The sequence below is a fragment of the Phyllopteryx taeniolatus genome, chromosome 6 (assembly GCF_024500385.1).
Source record: "Phyllopteryx taeniolatus isolate TA_2022b chromosome 6, UOR_Ptae_1.2, whole genome shotgun sequence".
NCBI classification, from domain to species: domain Eukaryota; kingdom Metazoa; phylum Chordata; class Actinopteri; order Syngnathiformes; family Syngnathidae; genus Phyllopteryx; species Phyllopteryx taeniolatus.
In genome coordinates, this window is record NC_084507.1 from 12,878,951 (window position 1) to 12,901,139 (window position 22,189).

Sequence of the window (22,189 nt, forward strand, 5' to 3'; positions counted from 1 at the left end):
ATGTTCAAACTGTGCTGTAATTGGTGTGAAAAGTTTGAGAACCACTGAACGAGAGAATACATCTATACAATACAGCGAACACTTAAAGGTCCCATATATTGGCTATCTAGAACTCCATAGACTGAATCTCTCACATGGACTTAGTATAAAAGTGTCAATTTCATTTATTAAAAAAAAAAAAACACCTTGGTTTTGTCATATGAGTGTCCAGAAAAGGCCCTTATGACAGCTACTACTGTTGACAGCTCTCGTGCGGGAGCGGAGAGGTAGGCAGAGATTTTCACTCGTGACGTTCAGTCCCCTCCAAAAGTATTGGAACAGCAAGGTCACTTCCTTTGTTTTTGTTGTATACTGAAGACATTTGGGTTTCAGATTAAAACATGAATACAAAACATGAGACAAAAGTTCAGAATTCCAGCTTTTATTTCATGGCATTTACTGTAATTTCTCATGTATAATGGGCACCCATGTACAATACACACCCCCCAAAGTTGACCTCAAAATTCTGGAAAACCCTTCAACCTATGTTTAATGTATTTTTACAATGCATGATTTTGCACCCATATGATCAAAACATGATTATCTGTATTTTGTTAGTTTTTTCAAATAATTATTCTTAAGTTAAACACTTTATTTGAACACATAATACTTTCTTTTTATTTACTTGCTCTTATTTTGAAATTCACAGCCCTACTTTTATTTACAATTTACAGTGGGTACGGAAAATATTCAGACCACCTTAAATTTTTCACTCTTTGTTATATTGCAGCCATTTGCTAAAATAATTTTTCTTTTTTTTTTTCCTTATTCATGTACACACAGCACCCCATATTGACAGAAAAAAACGTAATTATTTAAATTTTGGCTGATTTATTAAAAAAGAAAAACTGAAATATCACACAGCCCATACATATTTAGTAGAAGCACCCTTTTGAGTTAATACAGCCATGAGTCTTTTTGGGAATGATGCAACAAGTTTTTCACACCTGGATTTGGGGATCCTGTGCCATTCCTCCTTGCAGATTCTCTCCAGTTCTGTCAGGTTGGATGGTGAATGTTGGTGGACAGCCATTTTCAAGTTTCTCCAGAGATGCTAAATTTGGTTTAAGTCAGGGCTCCGGCTGAGCCATTCAAGAACAGTCACGGAGTTGTTCTGAAGCCATTCCTTTGTTATTGTAGTTGTGTAGCTTAAAATTAAGGCCAAAAAGTTATCTCTTGGTCTCATCAGACCAGAGAATCTTATTTCTCATCATCTTGGGAGTCCTTCAGGTTTTTTTTGTTTGTTTGTTTTTTTAAGCAAACTCCATGTGGGCTTTCATGTGTCTTGCACTGGCTTCTGTCGGGCCACTCTGCCATAAAGCTCCGACTGTTGGAGGACTGCAGTGATGGTTGACTTTCTAAAACGTTCTCCCATCTTCCGACTGCATCTCTGGAGCTCAGCCACAATGATCTGTGGGTTCTTCTTTACCTCTCTCACCAAGGCTCTTCTCCCGCGATTGCTCAGTTTTGGCTGGACGGGCAGCCCTAGGAAGGATTCTGGTCGTCCCAAACGTCTTTCATTTCAGGATTATGGAGGCCACTGTGCTCTTAGGAACCTTAAGCGCAGCAGAAATTGTTTTGTAACCTTGGCCAGATCTATGCCTTGCCACAATTCTGTCTCTGAGCTCTTCAGGCAGTTCCTTTGACCTCATGATGCTCATTTGCTCTGACATGCACTGTGAGCTGTTTGGTCTTATATAGACGGGTATAAAAGACCCCTAATGATGACGACAAACAATGGACTTCGTTTTCCCTTGCCCGGACGCGGGCCACCGGGGCCCCCCACTGGAGCCAGGCCTGGTGGTGGGGCTCGAAGGCGAGCACCTGGTGGCCGGGCCTGCACCCATGGGGCCCGGCCAGGCACAGCCCGAAAGGGTAACGTGGGTCCCCCTTCCCATGGGCTCACCACCTGTGGGAGGGGCCATAGGGGTCGGGTGCAGTGTGAGCTGGGCGGTGGCCGAAGGCGGAGAGCTTGGCGATCCGATCCCCGGCTACAGAAGCTGGCTCTAGGGATGTGGAATGTCACCTCTCTGGCAGGGAAGGAGCCCGAGCTGGTGTGTGAGGTCGAGAAGTTCCGACTCCACACACACCTTGGGCTCTGGTACCAGTCCACCCGAGAGGGGTTGGACTCTCTTCCACTCTGGAGTTGCCCATGGTGAGAGGCGCCGAGCAGGTGTGGGTATACTTATTGCCCCCCGGCTCGGCGCCTGTACGTACGGGCATGTCCCACCGGGAGGAGACCCCGGGGACGACCCAGGACACGCTGGAGAGACTACATCCTTCGGCTGGCCTGGGAACGCCTCGGGATCCCCCCGGAAGAGCTGGATGAAGTGGCTGGGGAGAGGGAAGTCTGGGCGTCCCTGCTGAAGCTACTGCCCCCGCGAGCCGACCCGGATAAGCGGTAGAGAATGGATGGATGGATAGACAGGTATGTGGCTTTCCTAATCAAGTCCAAACAGTATAATCAAAAACAGTTAAGACTCCAATTAAGGTGTAGAACAATCTCAAGGATGATCAGAAGAAATGGACAGCACCCAAGTTAAATATATGAGTGTCACAGCAAAGGGTCTGAATTCTTATGGCTGTGGGATATTTCAGTTGTTCTTTTTTAATAAATCTGCAAAAATTTCAACAATTCCGTTTTTTATGTCAATATGGGGTGTTGTGTGTACATTAACACTTTCACTGCCATTGACGGCTTTGGAAGTCAAATATCCATGTTAACTGGGAAGGCTGGCAGTGAATGAGTTTATGAGGAAAAAAAATGAACTTAACTGATTTTAGCAAATGGCTGCAATATAACAAAGAGTAAAACATTTAGGGGGGTCTGAATACTTTCCGTACCCACTGTAATTTTATTTTAATGGGATTTAAATTAAACTGTCAATCATTTCAGAAAATCATTATCATTAAACAAAACAAAGAAATTAATGATGGTTGCCTTTCACCTTCGAACAAGACAATGACCCGAAGCACATTGCCAAAATAACGAAGGAGTGGCTTCAGAACAACTCTGTGACTGTTCTTGAATGGCCCAGCCACAGCCCTGACTTAAACCCAATTGAGCATCTCGGAAGAGTCGTGAAAATGTCCAACATTCACTATCCAACCTGACAGAACTGGAGAGGATCTGCAAGGAGGAATGGCAGAGGATCCCCAAATCCAGGTGTCAAAAACTTGTTGCATCATTCCCAAAATGACTCAGGGCTGTATTAACTCAAAAGGGTGCTTCTACTAAATACTGAGCAAAGGGTCTGAATACTTATGGCTGTGTGATATTTCAGTTTTTCTTTTTTAATAAATCAGCCAAAATTTCAATATGGGGTGCCGTGTTTCACATGTTTAATGAGGGTAAAAAATGAACTTAAAGGATTTTAGCAAATGGCTGCAATATAACAAAGAGTGAACAATTTCAGGGGGTCTGAATACTTTCTGTATCCACTGTATATGCAGTCATATGTACCCCGTCATATTGGAACGTAGGCTACAACTTTCTCATAACCTCTAGGGGGCAGTGGCATATTTAAATGAAAGTGTACAGCTTTTTCATAACGTCTAGATGATGGCATACATTTATAAAATGGGAAAGTCTTTTTCATTTTCTCTTAAACCTATGGATAATGCGCACTATTGACTTTTTGACAATTTTTTGGGGGGAAAGAAATATGCATTATATACGAGAAATTACAGTACATCTAGAAGTGTTAAACAACTGAGGCCACCCACTTTTCAGGTGAGCAAAAGTATTGGAACGGTAATTATTAAAGTGAGTACATTTAAAATTTGGTGGCATAACCCTTAGTTGCAATAAATGCATCAGGCCTGCGACCCATTGGCTTCACCAGACTGTTGCACTCTTCATTTGAAATGCTTTTCCAGGCATTTACTGGAGCCTCTTTCAGTTCTTGTTTGTTGCTGGAGGTTTCTCCCTTCAGCCTCCTCTTCAGGAGGTAAAATGTACACTCTGTTGGGTTAAGGTCCGGTGATTGACTTGGCCAGTCTAAAACCTTCCACTTGTTCCCCCTGATGAATTCCTTTGTGTTGGCAATGTGTTTTGGGTCATTGTCTTGTTGCATGATGAAGCTTCTCCTGATTAGTTTGAATGCATTTTTCTGTAAATTGCCAGACAAAATGGTTTTGTAGACTTCAGAATTCATTTTACTGTCACCATCATGAGTTACATTATCAATAAAGACTAGTGAGCCTGTTCCAGAAGCAGCCATGCAAGCCCAATCCATGACATTACTGCCACCATGCTTCACAGATGAGCTTGTGAGTTTTGGATCATAAGCAGATCCTTTCTTTCTCCATACTTTGGCCTTTCCATCACTTTGGTAGAGGTTAATCGTTGTCTCATCAGTCCAGAAAACTTTGTTCCAAAATTTTTGTTTCTCATCTCTGCACTTCTTTGCAAAATCCAATCTGGCCTTCCAATTCTTTTTGTTGATGAGTGGTTTGCATCTTGTGGTATGGCCTGTATATTTCTTCTCTTGAAGTCTTCTTCGAATAGTGGATTGGTGGAAGGTGATACCTTCACCCCTGCCCTGTGGAGCTTGGCAGTGATGTCAATGACTGTTGTCTTTCGGTGTTTCTTCACAGCTCTCACAATGCTTCTGTCATCAACTGCTGTTGATACCCTTGGCCGACCTGTTCGATGGCTGTTGCTCAGTACACCAGTAGTTTGTCTTTTTCAGGACATTCCAAATAGTTGTATTAGCTATGCGCAATGTTTGTGCAATAGTGTTTGTGCTTTTCTCCCATAGACAGCTCTCTGGTCTTCATGTTTGCTTAACAGCAAATGCAGTTTTCACAGGTGAAACCCAAAGCCAAAAACAAGCATTATCTAACATTTAAGATAATTTAAAAGGCAACACCTGAGCAACTACAAACACCCATCAGTCACATTTTAATACTTTTGCTCACTTGAAAAGCGGGTTCAAACAAAAGGTGCTCTGTCCTGAGTTTTTTAACGCATCTAGATGTAAATACCATGAAATCAAACCTGGAATTCCGAACTTTTGTTTCATATTCATCTTTTGATCTGAAACCCAAATGTCTTCAGTATACAACAAAAACAAGGGAATTGACCTTGCCGCTCCAATACCTTTGGAGGGGACTGTAGATAAGCTTGAGAAATTTGAATGATCTGATTTCAGGCCTCTCGGCAGAAAAACGTCTGGAATTCAGGAATGCGTGGACGATTTTAGTTCGTATTTCACGTGTTTACTGAGGCACCAGTGAACCAATATTACATCTCAAATACTAGAAAAGTTGGTTTGGGAAAATATTTCCCGCTTACCTGAAACGCTGTATAATTAAATTTTGAAATGTAGAATGTGAGACATGGAGTTGGAATGGTTTGAATCAGTCAAGAAACGTGGTAGGAGGAGGTAAACTCTTCATTTGGGAATTTTACTGTGAAAATGTGGGACTTTTGGGAATGTGGGAAATTGGGGGATGTGAAAAATAGTTCCATATATGTCTTGAATGAGTTGAACAGTTTGAAGTTGGAATGGTTTAAATCGGTTAAGAAATGTTTTACTGTGAAAATGTGAGAATTTGGGAAACTTGATATGAAATTTAAAAACATTTGACACTTTTACCCTAGAACAGATTTGTTTTTTCCATTCATTCATCTTCCGTACCGCTACTCACTAGGGTCGCGGGCGTGCTGGAGCCTATCCCAGCCTGACACTGGGTGAAAGACAGTGTACACCCTGAACTGGTCGCCAGCCAATCGCAGGGCACACATAGACAAACAACCATTCACCCTCACATTCACATCTACAGGCAATTTAGAGTCTTCAATTAACCTACCAGGCATGTTTTTGAGATGTGGGAGGAAACCGGAGTACCCGGATAAAACCCATGGAGGCACGAGGAGAACATGCTAACGCCACACAGGCGAGGCCAGACTTGAACCCAGGTCCTCAGAACTGTGAGGCAGACGCGCTAACCAGTCGCTCACCGTGTCTGTGATAATTATTATATGTAGTTATTGTAATATTATTTATTTACAAATACAGTGGACCTACACATACTGGCGGTTTGGCACGTGCGGAGTCACCTATTCGCATTTCCCCCCCCTTTTTTTCTCATTTTTCTCCCAATTTAAAAAAAAAAAAAAACATTTATTATAAAAAAAAGTTTTGTTTTTTATTTTTTGTGGGGAAGTAACCCCGAAAACGTATATTGGTGGTTTATTCCTGCTTCTTCAAGATATTTTTGAGTATTTTATTTTTAAAATACAAACAAAATAACTAGAATTTAATGCAATTATAATCCCATCAATTATCCGTGGATTTTCACTATCCCCTATAGTGGTCCCTATCCACTGCGAATAGCAGGGGTCCACTGTATTGAGTTTGACCCTGGAACACATTTTATGTCATTTTAAAAACCACGTTATGATTTTTTAAAATTAAATATTCTATTTTAAATATTGTGGTAGTTTGAACCCGCAACAGATTATTTTATTTGTTTAAAAAAATGTAATTCAATTAGAATTTAATTCTGAATTTAAAAATATCGTAACAGTTTGGGCTTGGAAAATATAAGTTTATGTGCATTAAAAAAAGTAATTTAATTTTTATTACATTTTTTTTAATTTAAAAACACTGTGGCAGGTAGTTTCCTGTGGCAAAAATCAAATGCAACCGAGATCCGCCAGAGAAGTTGCTCTGTAATCAGAAAAAACAAACTGACTAAAAATGTTTCATTATTGTCTTACCTACGATGGTAACATCTAATCGATTGCTCGCAGAATGTTTCAGCAGCTCCCGCAGAAAGGCAGTTAGATAATTAAAAACATTTCGGTGGCACTGAGGTAGCATGGAAATTACCTTGAAAACAGTTGAGGGAGAAAAAAACACCTCAGATTTATTACAACCAAAGTCAAGAATTTCTAAATCACAGAAGGCAGACAGTCCGGGAGATAGTACCTTCTCACACTGAATCGCATCGGAGCAACATTCGAGGCACTGCTGGTAGAAAGCGTAGGGAATGACCGGCTCTGGAAGGGCATCCAGGAAGAGAAGCAAGGCCTCTGCTACTGAGTGGTTACTGCCAGCTACACATCATTACAATGTCAAGGATGGATCGTTTCAAAATAAAAATCAAACGGGAGTGTGGTACCGGTCTGCGGGCCATTTGGTACTAGGCTGCGCTTCTGTCACCGGCACTCCGGTTGACAAACGTTTGGCACTCCATGAATGTAAGGGTCATTCCGTGCTAGCTAGTGTCAGTCAGCTCCCACCCCCCAACAAACATTTCACTCCCATGCCCCCCCAACCCCATCCTGTTGACAGATGGATTTAGAATCTAATAAAATGGAATGTAAATTTTCACGTAGTATTCGGACCGTCTTAGGTCAAGAAAAATTATTTCGTTCACACGCAGCGGCCCCCATTGTATTTCTAAGATCTATCACAGGCTGATTTTGGACCGGAATTGAACAGTGATGAAAAAAAAAAATTTCAGCACCAATTAATTGTTGCACCTTTAGACATTATACTGCCTGTGTGTGAAATCACTTTAGTTTATGCTAGCATGTTATTTAGGCTAGTATTCTATTTTAGCTAACACTATTGATAAGCCTTATGTGAAGGTGGTTTGTTTCTGTTAAATAATTTACTGAATACAGTTGTTTAGTTAACATTGGTTCATGATTGTGTACCAGCTAGCTGCATGGACCTCTCTGTTTAAGTGCTTTGCTGCCAATTCAACTTCTTTAATGGGGGCGTCCATTATTTGCAGATTTACACTATACATGGTGAGGCTCAGTCCCTATCCCTCATGAATAGCAGGGGGTATGTGACAATGTAATGTAACAATCAATTGAAGGTGTAATTGTCTATACGTAATTATATGAGGTGAATGCATTTACATGGTTTTAATATTCTTAACAGCCCTTTGAGGTAAACCCTAACTACGATGTGGCCCATGATGTAAATGACTTTGACACCCCTATTAAAGGATACAGAGAGAATCCACCATGCCAGTGTCAAGGCAGTCCCGTATTTCAGAAAATTCGCTCCGGAGTCCTGGTTGCTGAAATATGTCTTCCTGTGAAGACAACAATCACTTCTTGAGCTAACAGCTTTTCTCAGTCAGGGAAAAGCAGACAACACCAAAAAGGTTTCAAAATGAATGCTTTGCAATAACATTATCGGACCTGTTTGATTGCATTGCGAAACAAGTGATCCACCATCATCCAGAGTTCTTTCGGGATGTCGAGAGGCTTTTCGCTGCTTCCTGTGTTTTCATTCACGGACGTCGCCATCTGTTGGTTCAGCACAAACAGAAGCAGTGTAAAGGTCCTGTATTTTGGCTATTTAGACCTCCATAGAGTGATTCTCTTACATGGACTTAGTATAAAACTGTCAATTTAATTTAAAAAAATAAACACTTTGGTTTTGTCATACGAGTGTCCAGAAAAGGCCCCTCTGACAGCTACTTCTGTTTCACCCAGTTTTGTATCCGGTTTGTCTAAATTTGGCCACGACTGTCACTTGTGCGAGCACACGTTTGTTATGTTGACACTGCTTGCTCGGGAGCAGAAAGGGAAGGCAGAGATCTCCGCTAGTGACATAGATAAGCTCGAGAAATTCGAATTACCTAATTTAAGACCTCCCAGGAGAAAAATGTCTGGAACTCAGGAAGGTGTGGACGATTTTAATTCATATTTCACGTTTACTGACGCACCACAGAGACAACATTACATCCCAAACACTAGAAAAAGTTAGTGTGGCAAAATACGGCACCTTTAATCAAAACAGACTCAACGGTACCATTATCTTAGTCATCGGGGGTTATGATAGAATTTTGTTCCTAATTTAGTGATATGTGATTGGTAGAAAACAAGGAACAGAGATGAGAACGAACTACTTCTTCGGTTCTCATCCAATGCCACCCAGTCTAGCAAGTAAGTAGTACAATACAGGCAAATCACACAGGCCAAGTCAAATAATTTTAGTATATGCCATGGGCCGCTAAAATACAGACTGCGGGCCGCTAAAATACGGACAGCGGGCCGCAAATGGCACCCAGGCCCCAGGTGATGAATCTAACATGCATGTTTTTGAAACATGGGAGGTAGCTGGCGTATCCGGAGAAAACCCACGTAAGCACAGAGAAAAACATGCAAATTGCACACAGGAAGGCAAGGAGCCCAGATTCAAATCCCAAATATCTACAAGCTTGAAAAAAAAAAAAAAAAAAAAAAAGTCACCCACCAGTTGACGGAGGGTCTCCTGAGCCATGTCCTGGATGGGCTCCCTTAGCCGACACAATACGTGGATGGGGGTGCCGTAGCAACTGGGCAGGTAGCTTCCCGTCACCGAGATGAAGTAATCTTTGCCGCGCTCTAGGTGGAGGACCAAGATGTCTTCGATATCTTGCTTGCCAGAATTTAACTCAGGCGCTGTGGCGCGGTTCACGAAAACCTCAAGGTCGATGTCCACAGAAGCGCCTAGAATTGGTGAAAGGACAGTTAGGGACAGATCTGGTTATGACATGGTGGCCAGCCTACACTAGGAGGAAAAATTATGTAAACCCTTTGGAATTTCTTAAATTTCTGCATACATTGGTCATAAAATGTGGTCTTATCATCTAAATTACAAGAACAAAAAAATAGCTTAAACTAATAGCACACAAACCATTATATGTTTTCGTATTTTCATTGAAAATTGAAATGAGCGCACATCCCTGTCCACACCCACATTTGAATATGCAAATCATATTTAAATGAACCCTGCACCTGAGAACCTCTGCATGATCAGAAAAAAAGTAAAATGAGCAACGTAATGAACAAAAATAATTTTTCTGAATGCGTAGTTGCTCAATGAAGTGGAGGCATGCAAGAAAATCCTCTGTGGCACGCTGTCCTACGGGCGTTAACAACACGCGAAAAAGGAGTGAATGGGACAGCGGGTGTGCGGCTGTCAATGCTGTGGAGACAGAATAGCGCGCACACGCTGAACTAAAAAAGAAGTGGTCAGACATTAAGGTGGATGTGAAGCGGAGGACAGCTGCCCACCGCCAAAGTGTGCCCAAAACAAGCGGAGGACCCGGCGCAGAGGGCCTCACCCCGTTCGAGGAGAGAATCGCTGCGATCATGGGTGACGCTGCTCTCTCAGGGGTGATGGGAGGACATGGCTGACTATGATCACCCCACAAGGTTAATATAATGCCCACAAGGTTAATATAATGTATTTTTTAGAACTCATAATAAATGTGTTCATACAGTAACCTACACTCAGCCCTGTGAAATAAAGGTTAATGCGTAAATGATGTTGTGTGATATTTGTAATAAATATTTTTAATTCAAATAGAAGCACATCCGCATATCAAAGAGGATATCACAAACTTTGACTCCTTTTTGATTACTCAATTTATTATTTTAATACATAGGAGAGTAGGTGGCACGGTGAGCGACTGGTCAGAGCGTCTGCCTCACAGTTCTGAGGCCCGGGATTCAATCCCCGTCCCCGCCTGTGTGGAGTTTGCATGTTCTCGCCTGTGCCTGCGTGGGTTTTCTCTGTGGACTCTGGTTTCCTCCCACATCCCAAAAACATGCGTGGTAGGTTAATTGACAACTCTAAATTGCCCGTAGGTGTGAATGTGAGTGCGAATGGTTGTTTGTTTGTATGTGCCCTGCGATTGGCTGGCAACCAGTTCAGGGTGTACCCCGCCTCCTGCCTGATGATAGCTGGGATGGGCTCCAACACGCCCGCGACCCTAGTGAGGAGAAGTGGCTCAGAAAATGGATGGATGGATGGATGGATACACAGGAGAGGACACGCACACTGACAAAAAAATCATGTTTTTTTTTTTTTTTTTTTTAGGAGAAGAGGGATAAATGTCAATTTCAACATTTTAATCATGTGCAACCGATGTACATGTTCAAATGAGGTCAATTCAAAGGTCTCTTTTTTCAGTGCATGTGCTGGAGTCACGAAGCGATTGTGAGGGCAATAAGCGCCATAAATGATCACCTTGATCAATTAATAGGTGTCCTCAGTGGTTCATTAAATACACTGGTTAACAAATGAATTCTCAGTCCTTGCCTCAATTGCATTGTTGAAATCAAATGTTGCCGGGCATGAATTGCTCATCAGTGCTAATTATTCATGTGTTATTGGTGTGCAGATTTATGAGAACGGTTTCCCAGCATCACCTCTAAGTGTCGCCAAAGCACCAAAAGCTGCAGAAACGTGTGTACGCCAGCCATGCAGTTGGCGTAAGGCACCGCACATTTCCACGGTCATGTCACTCTTGATACATGAGGACCCTGGAGTCCAATCAATGAGCCAAGATTTTAGGTGTGTCTTAAAGCTAATCTGGCCACCAAAAAACACACCAGTTCGGAATTGCCTCTTGTCAAGAAGCATTGCCTTATGTGTACCATGCCTCGCTCTAAAGAGCTCTCAGAAGACATACGATTAAGAATTGTTGACTTGTATAAATCTGGAAAAGGTTACACAAGTATCTCTAAAAGTATTGATGATCATCAGTCCACAGTTAGACATATTGTTTACACACAGAGAAAGTTCAGCATTGTTGTTTCTCTTCCGAGGAGTGGCCGTTCTGTAAAGATGACTGCAAGAGCACAGGGCAGATTGATCAATGAATTCCCTGTGATCCCTCGTGTAAACACCTGAAGACTTATTTTTAAACAATGTAGAGTTATCGTGTGTAGGTGCTTTAATTATTCCTTTATTTTATAGATGTCTATTTTATAGACATTATGTGTTATGAGGGACCCTAAAATGACCTCTGGTCTCACCCTAACTATTTTCTGACTCCGCCACTGCCTTCAGTCAAGTTCATACATGGTAAACAAAAACAATACAGCTCCATTATGCAATTTGTAATGTCTTTAGAAGTCAAGTCACATCAAGGGCGGCTTACCCTGAGCGATGAACCCTTTGGGGGGATTGGCGGTGAGCCAAGGCTTGCAGTACGTGGCCTCGTTTGGCTTCCGGATGAATTCAAACTGACACGGCACCTGGCCGTCGTTGACGAGACTCAGCGTCCTGGCTTGGTGCTCCATGTACTTCACATTCTCAAAGTGGAACTAAGAGAGAGCGAGCAAGAGAGCGAAAGAGACAGAGACCGAGAGCATGAGACAGAGAGAGAACGGCTGTCATCGTCATGAAAAACACACCTGATCATCTGTTGTGCTTGATGTATTGGGGGAGGGGGAAATCTAACTTTACCTCTCGTTTGGACAAGGTTACAGATGGAATGCACTCGTTCTCCATTTTGTCTAAATTGCGAACAATCTCTTCAAAGGTTTTCTTGTAGGATTCCGCATTAACTCTCTTGATCTGTACACAGGATACAATGATGAAATTACAATTAAACATTATACAGTACTATTAATTTTGATAATAATACTTAGCATTTGCATAATTTTATCCAATTCATCATCTCCTTCTTCTAGAACAGTGTTTCTCAAACGTTGTATTTAGTGATGCACTGAAATTAAATTTCTTGGCCATAACCAAAAACCGAAAAGGAGGAATGCAAGGCTGAAAACCGAAGCACCGAAAGAAATTATGATGCCATTAGTAAAATGGCATTTCTGGCTATGACTATAGTGTGTACTAACCTTACTAAAAGCAAGGCATTGCAATTGCATAAATTAATATTAATGCTTCAAAGAATAGAAGAAGAAGAAGAAGAATCATCTTTTATTGTCATGAACATGCATGCATGCACGCACATGAAATTTGTTCTCTGCATTTAACCCATCACAGTGAACACATACACATGTTAGTGGAACACACTGGAGCAGGGGGCAGCTGAAGCGCCCGGGGAGCATTTCGGGGTATCGGTGTCTTGCTCAAGGACACCACAGCCGTGAGTCCGGAGGATGTTGGCGGATGGTCCAGTCGGGATTTTGAACCTAGGTCCCCCACGGTGGCAGGCGATGATCTTAACCATTGGGCCACGGCTGCCCAATGGTTATAATAGATCAATTATAATAATAATAATTATAATAATAATTATAATAATAATAGATCAATTATATAATGAAAATATCAATTTAGCATGGACATTCCAACAATGCACAGATAGGGCTGGGTTTTAATCTTTTGATTTAAATATTTATTTTCTGTCAAAAGTTGAAAAAGATATGGAACATTATACAACTGTATAAGACAAATAAAACATGTATGTATTCATTAGCATTGATAATCTGACCATGCAAAAGCTTTAATGTTTTCCAATTCCAATTTACACCCACACAGTTGGTAACGAGGGTCCATTACTTTAATCATCCACTTGAATCCCTTATTATCAACTGTGCTTACTGGTAGCATGTGATTCAATTTGTTTGTTAATGCAATTTGTTTGTTATTTGGTGATAGTGGGATGCATGCTACTGATTCTTGTCAGACTTAAAAAAAACTAAAAACTAAAATAACTTCACACTGCCAAACCTTTCGGCCCTTTATCAACAATGTCATCCATTGAGGCTTCGGCTGTCTCCCATTGTTTCTTCCGTGGGAACACTTTTTTTTTTTCTTTCCCAGCGCTCTCCCATGTCTGCAGAAGCAGGCTGCAAACATTAACATTTGTTGTGTGCCACTGTTAATATTCAATGTGCGTCAACACAATTTGGCATGGTTCTATTAATGCCACATGATTGCACATGTACTCGCGTTATTATTAGCTACTTACGTTGTCTATCAGCGCTAGGGTTGGGCATCGTTGGCAGGTGTGCTACCCAGTCGGCTACCGTGCTGCCCAAGTCTATCCATCCATCCATTCTCAACACCGCTTATCCTGTTCAGGGTCATGGGGCACTGGAGCCCTTCCCAGCTGACTTCGAGCGAAAGGCGGACTATACCCTGAACTGGTTGCCAGTCAGTCGCAGGGCACATATAGACACGGGCAACCATTCGCACTCACATTCACACCGTCCCTGAGTGGGAACCGAACCCACGCTGCCCGCACCAAATTCAGGCGGGTGTACCACTACACCACAGGTGTCAAACTGGTGGCCCGGGGGCCAGATCTGGCCCGCCACGTCATTTTATGTGGTCCGTGAGTGTGCATCGACTTTGTGTTTCTTGCTAAAATACCAAATTGTCTCTAAATATTGAGATATTGCAAGCATTTTTTTGTTATCAACCCACTTTTAAAATAAAATTGATTCATACTGTAGTTCTGGCCTGGCCAACCCGCGGCTCGCGAGCCTCATGCGGCTCTTTAACTAGTTTCATGCGGCTCTTCAGGAGCTGTCACATGACATGCGTCAAAAATGCTTGGCTGGCGCTGTCATTCACTCCCCCTACAGCTAGATGGCACACTGACCATGTAAGCCTGTTTGAGTGACGTCAAACGAGCGACGAGAGAATCTTTGGTGTGACATCATTTGTGTTGTAAACAATTTCCGTCAAGTTACCTCTTGAAATGGCAGGGAAAAAAAGCACAGCCAAACGAAAATATGAAGAAGAACACAGGACGTTTTTGCCAGAGTGGGAGAGTTTATATTTTTGTGTTAAACGTAATGGCAAGCCGATCTGCATTATATGTCACGCAGCATTAGCGCATTTCAAAGCTTCAAATCTTCAGCTCACTCCACCCTAACATCGAACAGGAATTTCCAAAAGGGACTGAACTTCGCAAGAACAAGTTGGTCGCTTTGAAAAGCAAGGCAGAAAAGCAGGTGCAGTTTTTCAAAAAATGTACAAAACACTCGGAGACCGTAACGCTTGCATCATATCAGCTGGCTTGGAACATAGCACGGGCTAAAAAGCCATACAACGAAGGGGACTTCATTAAAAAATGCCTCATTGACGCCTTTGAAATCTTGGGTCCTGGAGACGACAAACTAAAACGGACCGTATCAGACGTTCAACTGTCCCGCCACAGTGTTAAACGCAGAATATCGGATATTAATGCAGCTGTTGAATCACAGTTGCACTCTGACCTTCAAGCATGTGAGTATTTTAGTGTGGCATTGGATGAGAGTTGTGACATACAAGACAAGCCTCAGTTGGCAATATTTGCACGGTCTGTGTCAAATGAATGTATGATCAAAGAAGAACTCCTTGATATTGTGCCATTAAAAGACAGAACCCGTGGCATAGATGTGAAAGAAGCAATGATGGCTGCGTTTGCAAAAGCAAATCTGCCCATACCGAAACTAACTGCAATAGCCACGGCGGATGGAGCGCCAGCCATGATCGGAAGTCTCACTAAGCAGCATAGTAAGAGAAAGATGTTATTGAAAATTATTCCATTATTGTTTGTGGACTTGCTTGAACTGAGAGTTTGTGTGTGTGAGACAGTGCACACAATGTTAACTGTTGAAAATTACTGATATTATCATGTTGTTGTGGTTATTTTCATTAGATCTGGCTGAGCAGAGGTCTGTGTATGCGTGCATACATGATTAAAAGATGATGTTCATATGTACCCATGTGTATGATGTGGCTCTTTGCAGTAACACAGAAAAAAAAGTGGCTCTTAGTCTCTGACTAGTTGGCCACCCCTGCTGTAGTTGAATAGTTTTTACTGGCTTTTGATTTCAAAAGTAATTATCCATTAATTTGTGTATATGTAATAATATGAGGCAATCATACACTCATATAGGTTTGCAGCCATAATGGCCCTTCGAGTGGAACCATAACTGCGATGTGGCCCGTGACAAAAATTTGTTTGACACCCCTGCACTACACAATCAGTGACTTCACAGTTACATACATAAAAAAATTCAAAATTGTTTTACACACATTTGTGGGAATTCATAATCTTGGTCCTCCTAATTTTTCCGACCTTCTCCATATCGCCACTTCTGTTTGGTCCCTCCGATCCTTCCCCTCTCTTCAGGTAAGTTTCAGTAAACTTACATTTATTTAGAATAATTTTGTACTGTATTTGTGGTTACATTTATAGGCCACAAAAAAAGTGCTTCAAATGAACAGACTTACAGTGGGTACGGAAAGAATTCAGACCTGCTTAAATTTTTCACTCTTTATTATATTGCAGCCATTTGCTCAAATCATTTAAGTTTTTTTCCCCCTCAATGTACCCAACCCATATTGACATATCAAAAAGGGAATTGTTGAAATGTTTGCTGATTTATTTAAAACAAAATCACACAGCCATAAGTATTCAGACCCATTGCTCACTATTTAGTAGAAGCACCCTTTTGAGCTAATATAGCCATGAGTCTTTTTGGGAATGATGCAAGAAGTTTTTCACACCTGGATTTGGGGATCCTCTGCCATTTCTCCTTGCAGATCCTCTACAGTTCTGTCAGGTTGGATGGTGAATGTTGGTGGACAGACATTTTCAGGTCTCTCCAGAGATGCTCAATTGGGCTTCAGTCAGGGCTAAAGCTGGGCCATTCAAGAACAGTCACGGAGTTGTTCTGAAGCCACTCCTTTGTTATTTTAGTTGTGTGCTTAGGGTCATTGTCTTGTTGGAAGGTGAACCTACGGCCCAGTATGAGGTCCTGAGCACTCTGGAGAAGGTTTTTGTCCAGGACATGCCTGTACTTGGCCGCATTCATCTTTCCTTTGATTGCAACCAGTCGTCCTGTCCCTGCAGCTGAAAAACACACTTCACAGCATTATGCTGCCACCACCATGCTTCACTGTTGGGACTGTATTGGACAGGTGATGAACAGTGCCTGGTTTTCTCCACACATACCGCTTACAATTAAGGCCAAGAAGTTCTATCTTGGTCTCATCTGACCAGAGAATCTCACCATCTTGGAGTCCTTCAGGCATTTTTTACCAAACTCCATGTGGGCTTTCATGTGTCTTGCACTGAGGAGAGGCTTCCGTCGGGCCACTCTGCCATAAAGCCCCGACTGGTGGAGGGGTGCAGTGATGATTGACTTCCTAGAACTTTCTCCCACCTCCCAACTGCATCTCTGGAGCTCAGCCACAGTGATCTTTGGGTTCTTTTTTTTTTTTTTACCTCTCTCACCAAGGCTTTTCTCACCTGATTGCTCAGTTTGGCCGGTCGGCCAGCTCTAGGAAGGGTTCTGGTCGTTCCAAACATCTTCCATTTAAGGATTATGAAGGCTACTGTGCTCTTCGGAACCTTAAGTGCAGCAGAAATGTTTTTGTAACCTTGGCAAGATCTGTGCCTTGCCACAATTCTGTCTCTGAGCTCTTCAGACAGTTCATTTGACCTCATGATTCTCATTTGCTTTGACATGCACTGTGAGCTCTAAGGTCTTATATAGACAGGTATGTGGCTTTACTAATCAAGTCCAATCAGTATAATCAAACACAGCTCGACTCCAATGAAGGCGTAGAACCATCTCAAGGATGATCAGAAGAAATGGACAGCACCCGAGTTAAATATATAAGTGTCACAGCAAAAGGTCTGAATACTTATGGCTGTGTGATAATTCAGTTTTTCTTTTTTAATAAATCTGCAAAAAATGTCAACAATTAATTTCCCCCCGCCAATACGGGGTGCTGTGTGTACATTAATGATGAAAAAAAAAAACGACAAAAGACTTTAGCAAATGGCTGCAATATAACCAAGAGTGGCGGCACGGTGGATGACTGGTTAGAGCATCTCCCTCGTTAGAGCTCTGCCTCACAGTTCTGAGGACCGGGGTTCAATCCCCGGCCCCGCCTGTGTGGAGTTTGTATGTTCCCCCCATGCCATCGTGGGTTTTCTCCAGACACTCCGGTTTCCTCCCACATCCCAAAAACATGCATGGTAGGTTAATTGAAGACTCTAAATGTGTGAATGTGAGTGCGAATGGTTGTTTGTTTATATGTGCCCTGCGATTGGCTGGCAACCAGTTCAGGGTGCACCCCGCCTCCTGCCCGATGATAGCTGGGATAGGCTCCAGCATGCCCGCGACCCTTGAAATTGGATGGATGGATAACAGAGTGAAAAATTTAAGGGGGTCTGAATACTTTCCATACACACTGTATGGCTTTAACAAACTGCCTCTCCCCCATTAGTCTGTTAAATCGACATCCCACTGTACCTTTAATAATATAGTAAGCCACTAGGGCTGTAACTAACGATCATTTTAATAATCGGTTCATCTGCTGATTAGTTCTCCGATTAATCGGACTAAAAAAACTTAATTTCCATCTGTTTATTCAAATACAGGACATTATTTAAAACTGATAGTGCAGAAAATGCACAAACAAAGTGATTATGATTCAGTAACTGGTTGGGTTGGTAACGTCAGAAAATGAGCAAAAATGTTGATCATTGTTTTACTAAGTAAAAGCAGATGTTGGCAAATGTTTTATTTTGATCGAACAGAAAGATGGAGGACCTTTCATGGAGGACCACAGACCTCTCAGAATATTTACTATTGAGGGGCTGAAATTAGAGTTTAGTTAAACAATGTCTCGAAACAATCGATTATCAGAATACTTGTCGATTAATATGATAATCGATTAGTTGTTGATTCATCGATTAATTGTTGCAAGCCACTGTAACATTATGCAGTTTGAACATTAAAACTGCGCTTAAATATGCATCCATCCATCCATTTTCTGAGCCGCTTCTCCTCACTAGGGTCGCGGCCGTGCTGGAGCCTATTCCAGCTATCATCGAGCAGGAGGTGGGGTACACCCTGAACTGGTTGCCAGCCAATCGCAGGGCACATACAAACAAACAACCATTCGCACTCCCATTCAAACCTACGGGCAATTTTAGAGTCGTTAATTAACTACCATGCATGTTTTTGGGATGTGGGAGGAAACCGGAGTGCCCGGAGAAAACCCACACAGGTACAGGGAGAACATGCAAACTCCACACAGGCGGGGCCGGGGATTGAACCCCAGTCCTCCGAACTGTGAGGCAGATGCTCTAACCAGTCATCAACCGTGCCGCTGCGGTTAAATATACCAAAACATTTTTGGGAAAACAAGCAGTTCTAAAATATTAAATGCAACTATATTGCACTTAACATGTATTGTACTGTGTTTAAAACAAGTTTAAGCCACTGTAACATGATGCACAGTTGGTACATTTAATTCAGTGATTCTTTGCATACCACTAGAGGGAGCCTGTGTACCACCCTTTGAGAATCACTGTTATAGAATTACATTCAAGTTTCAAAAGGAAGATCAATATGCCACTTAACTCATTCACTGCCAGCCTTCCCAGTTAACATGGATATTTGACTTCTAAAGCAGTCAATGGCAGTGAATGTGTTACTAGAGCGGTGACCTCCACCAAGGCCAAACAAGCAGCTATACTGTACATGTAAGGCAGCCAAGCAGTTGGTAAACTTCCTCTGCTATTAATGAAAGTAATCATACAAAAACAACAACAGCACAAAACTTTGATTATACAAATGTTTGTGCATTCAAAGTTATTCGTTTTGATTTTATTTTAAACTATATTCCTGTAGGTAACTGCAACATAACATAACGGCAAAACAAAGCGGGTCATTCAATTTAGAAGTATTAACATATTCATGATGACAAAAAAAAAAAGAATCTGTTACACCATCCATAAATCTTTGTAGAAGTCAACAAAGTATTTTTTTAAATTTAAAACAACAGTAACTCCACCCCATCCCCACCAGAGGTATTATACTTGGCAGACATACTTAAAAAGTGTGACAGTCACTGTTCAGTCTAAAAAAAAAAAACACAATGAGCGAGGGGTGCGAAGTTGTCGCTGGTATGACTATTTTGCAGGATGTCTGCAAAACAGAAGCTACTTACCCCAACGATGAGCAGGGAACTGACAGGTTTGTGGTCGCTGGTCTTCAGTGTCATGTGACTCTGGTAATGCTGCTGACTGATGTCCTTGCCTCGCCACAGGATACGGTCGCACCACGCAGGCACACGACATTTTTCACTAAATGCCCAAACAACACATTTTAACTCTTGAGTTTTGAATTCAGTCAAAAAAATTACAGGGGCAGGTAGATTGAGTTAGGGATGGGCGATATGACCTTAAAATAAATAAATAAATAAAAATAAAATGTTTCCCCACAAAAATCTGATTTGTGATTTCAATCGATTTTTCCCCTTCAATAAAAATAAATGGCAAATGACATTGTTTAAAAATCAAGTTTTGTTTTGGGATTTTTTTCACCCTTCCAGGATATGCTTTATTTCTCCTGAAACCAACTACTAACATGTATCAACTTCCACAGAAATAATAGAAATAAATAGTTTTCTTTACATATAATGTGAAAATGAAAGTGTTTCCTCTTCGAGGAAAATAGACCTTCAAACACAATCCTTAAAATATTTTAATAAAACATTTTAAACATGCAACAATGGATGCTCTTTCAACTACAGAAGACACTTGGATTGTTAATGTTTTTATTGAAAAAATAAAATAAAAATCATACTGACACAAAAATTGGATTATATTTAATCAGCCAGCCCTACGTTAAGTGTTGTAAAGTACAGCTCATTTGACATTACCTCGTATCCCACGTATCGGAACCGGTGTCGTATTTGTAGGTGGGCTGGAAATCAATCTCCCCCTCCACGAAGCCAACGAACACTGCTTCCTCATCGATCTGCCTCTTGAGCTGCAGACGAATGCAGCCAGTGAGCGTCAATTGATTGAGTGAAAAATGCAATTTTGTAATGAGATTACCTGATCATACGTGTGCAGCATCTCAAAGTCCTTCTTGCTGATGAGATCCTTCACGTTGCTGACATCCAGGTCACTGATCCTGTAGTTAAGGTCTCCGATCCATAAGACCACACTGGTCAAGGAGAAAGAAAATAAAGGAAGTTCAATATTCAGCAACAGACATTAAAAAACAATGATAAGCCAGTACGCTTTAGGAATTACTGTGTTGTCACACAGTGGCCTGAAAGAGTAAAAAGAGTGCCATACTCATGCTTCATGATGGTCAGCGGTGGCTGTGTAGGGTCAATCTGGCGAAACTGCAGGCGGCTGCAAATGTCTTTGTAGTCCTGATTGCGCCTCTCATACTCTTCCACGTGCGCCGCCAGGTGACAGTTGATCACGCAGATGTCAGAATTGTGAAAGCGAAAGCGGAGGCCCACTGCACCTTTGTTTCCCTGCCAACAAAGAGTCAATTGAAGTCAGAACAATATTAGAATACACATACGACCAGTCACAAATCAGTAGAATCCGTCCATACCATCCTCCCCATAATGCCAGTTCCCACCGACTCCACCTCCACATCTGAGATGAACTCGGCGTGCTCCTTCTTTACATAGAAGAGCAGCATAATGCCCACCAGCCGCATCAACTTCACCTGTGACATATTTAAAGCAGATATTATGGAAAATTGATTATAAATTAAAGAAAATTCTACTGCGATATAACTGAGTAACTGAGATTCAGTCGCCATTAATCCTACAAAAAGTTGCTCGATTTGGGGGGGGGGGGAGATAGTTATTACAGGGATTAGGAAAAGTCGCTAAATGTAGTGACAAAATGACAGTTTGTAACACTGATTTCCGCTTGCTCCATTGCATGCCCAAGCTCTGTCCAGGTAAAGAGACCTGCACTTTGCATTTGCATATGACTGAACTACTACAAGTGTACTTAACTTGTAACTACGCACAATTAACTAGTGTATGGCCAGACTAACACCAACGTGCCTGAATGCATTTCATTTTCAGCTTGTGGACACAATGTCAGTAAGTGCAGTGCTTTTTGTCAGCACGCTTGAAGTGGATGAAAACATGTTTTCACGGCAGGAGCTGTGTAATACACATGAAGGAAGAGGAAACTGGTAATAGAGAGTCAGCAGTCGCAGAAAGGGGAACCGGATGAAAGAAAAAGAAAAAGCATGGCCATCAAATTATTCAGACATAGTAAACTACTTGTATGTAGTAATAATCAGAGAGGCAGTAAAACTTGATGAAGGAAGAAAAAAGGTGAATTTCTTACTAAGGCATACTTCGCATCAGGATGCAAGGCATCAGACACGGCCTTTGTCCACTCCAACTCTTTGGGAGTGTCGTTGAAGAAGAAAGCTTCTTTGCTGAGGTCGAGCTCCTGGAAACTAGCCCCCCCCCCCCAAAAGGAAAAAAAAAGAAAAAAAAAAAGGACAATTCATGAGAGTTTTTCACACAGTACTTTTATCATTCTCCATGAGAAAAATCTAAAATGTAAACTGGATCAGTGGGTGCTCATCTTACAAGGAATTCCATGTTCACCCACCAGACCTCTGGGAAACGCGAGCACG

At 41.8% G+C, this 22,189-nt stretch overlaps 1 protein-coding gene across 7 annotated transcripts in view; it reads right to left on the reverse strand.

The window, feature by feature from the left end:
* inpp5b (inositol polyphosphate-5-phosphatase B) overlaps window positions 1–22,189 on the reverse strand; it is a 40,459-nt gene that overhangs the window by 661 nt on the left and 17,609 nt on the right. For 5 of the 7 annotated variants that reach the window (XM_061776114.1, XM_061776113.1, XM_061776116.1 and 2 more), the window contains 13 exons: window positions 21,892–22,006; window positions 21,134–21,250; window positions 20,863–21,050; window positions 20,617–20,728; window positions 20,439–20,548; window positions 19,725–19,860; window positions 12,258–12,368; window positions 11,950–12,115; window positions 9,273–9,508; window positions 8,213–8,320; window positions 8,019–8,103; window positions 6,981–7,108; window positions 6,770–6,881 (listed from right to left, as the gene is read on the reverse strand). In XM_061776114.1, the coding sequence (XP_061632098.1) occupies window positions 6,770–6,881; window positions 6,981–7,108; window positions 8,019–8,103; window positions 8,213–8,320; window positions 9,273–9,508; window positions 11,950–12,115; window positions 12,258–12,368; window positions 19,725–19,860; window positions 20,439–20,548; window positions 20,617–20,728; window positions 20,863–21,050; window positions 21,134–21,250; window positions 21,892–22,006 (1,724 nt within the window). Of the gene's footprint in view, window positions 1–185; window positions 352–6,769; window positions 6,882–6,980; window positions 7,109–8,018; window positions 8,104–8,212; window positions 8,321–9,272; window positions 9,509–11,949; window positions 12,116–12,257; window positions 12,369–19,724; window positions 19,861–20,438; window positions 20,549–20,616; window positions 20,729–20,862; window positions 21,051–21,133; window positions 21,251–21,891; window positions 22,007–22,189 lie in introns of all 7 variants that reach the window. The other 2 variants (XR_009788909.1, XM_061776115.1) reach the window with 2 other exon arrangements.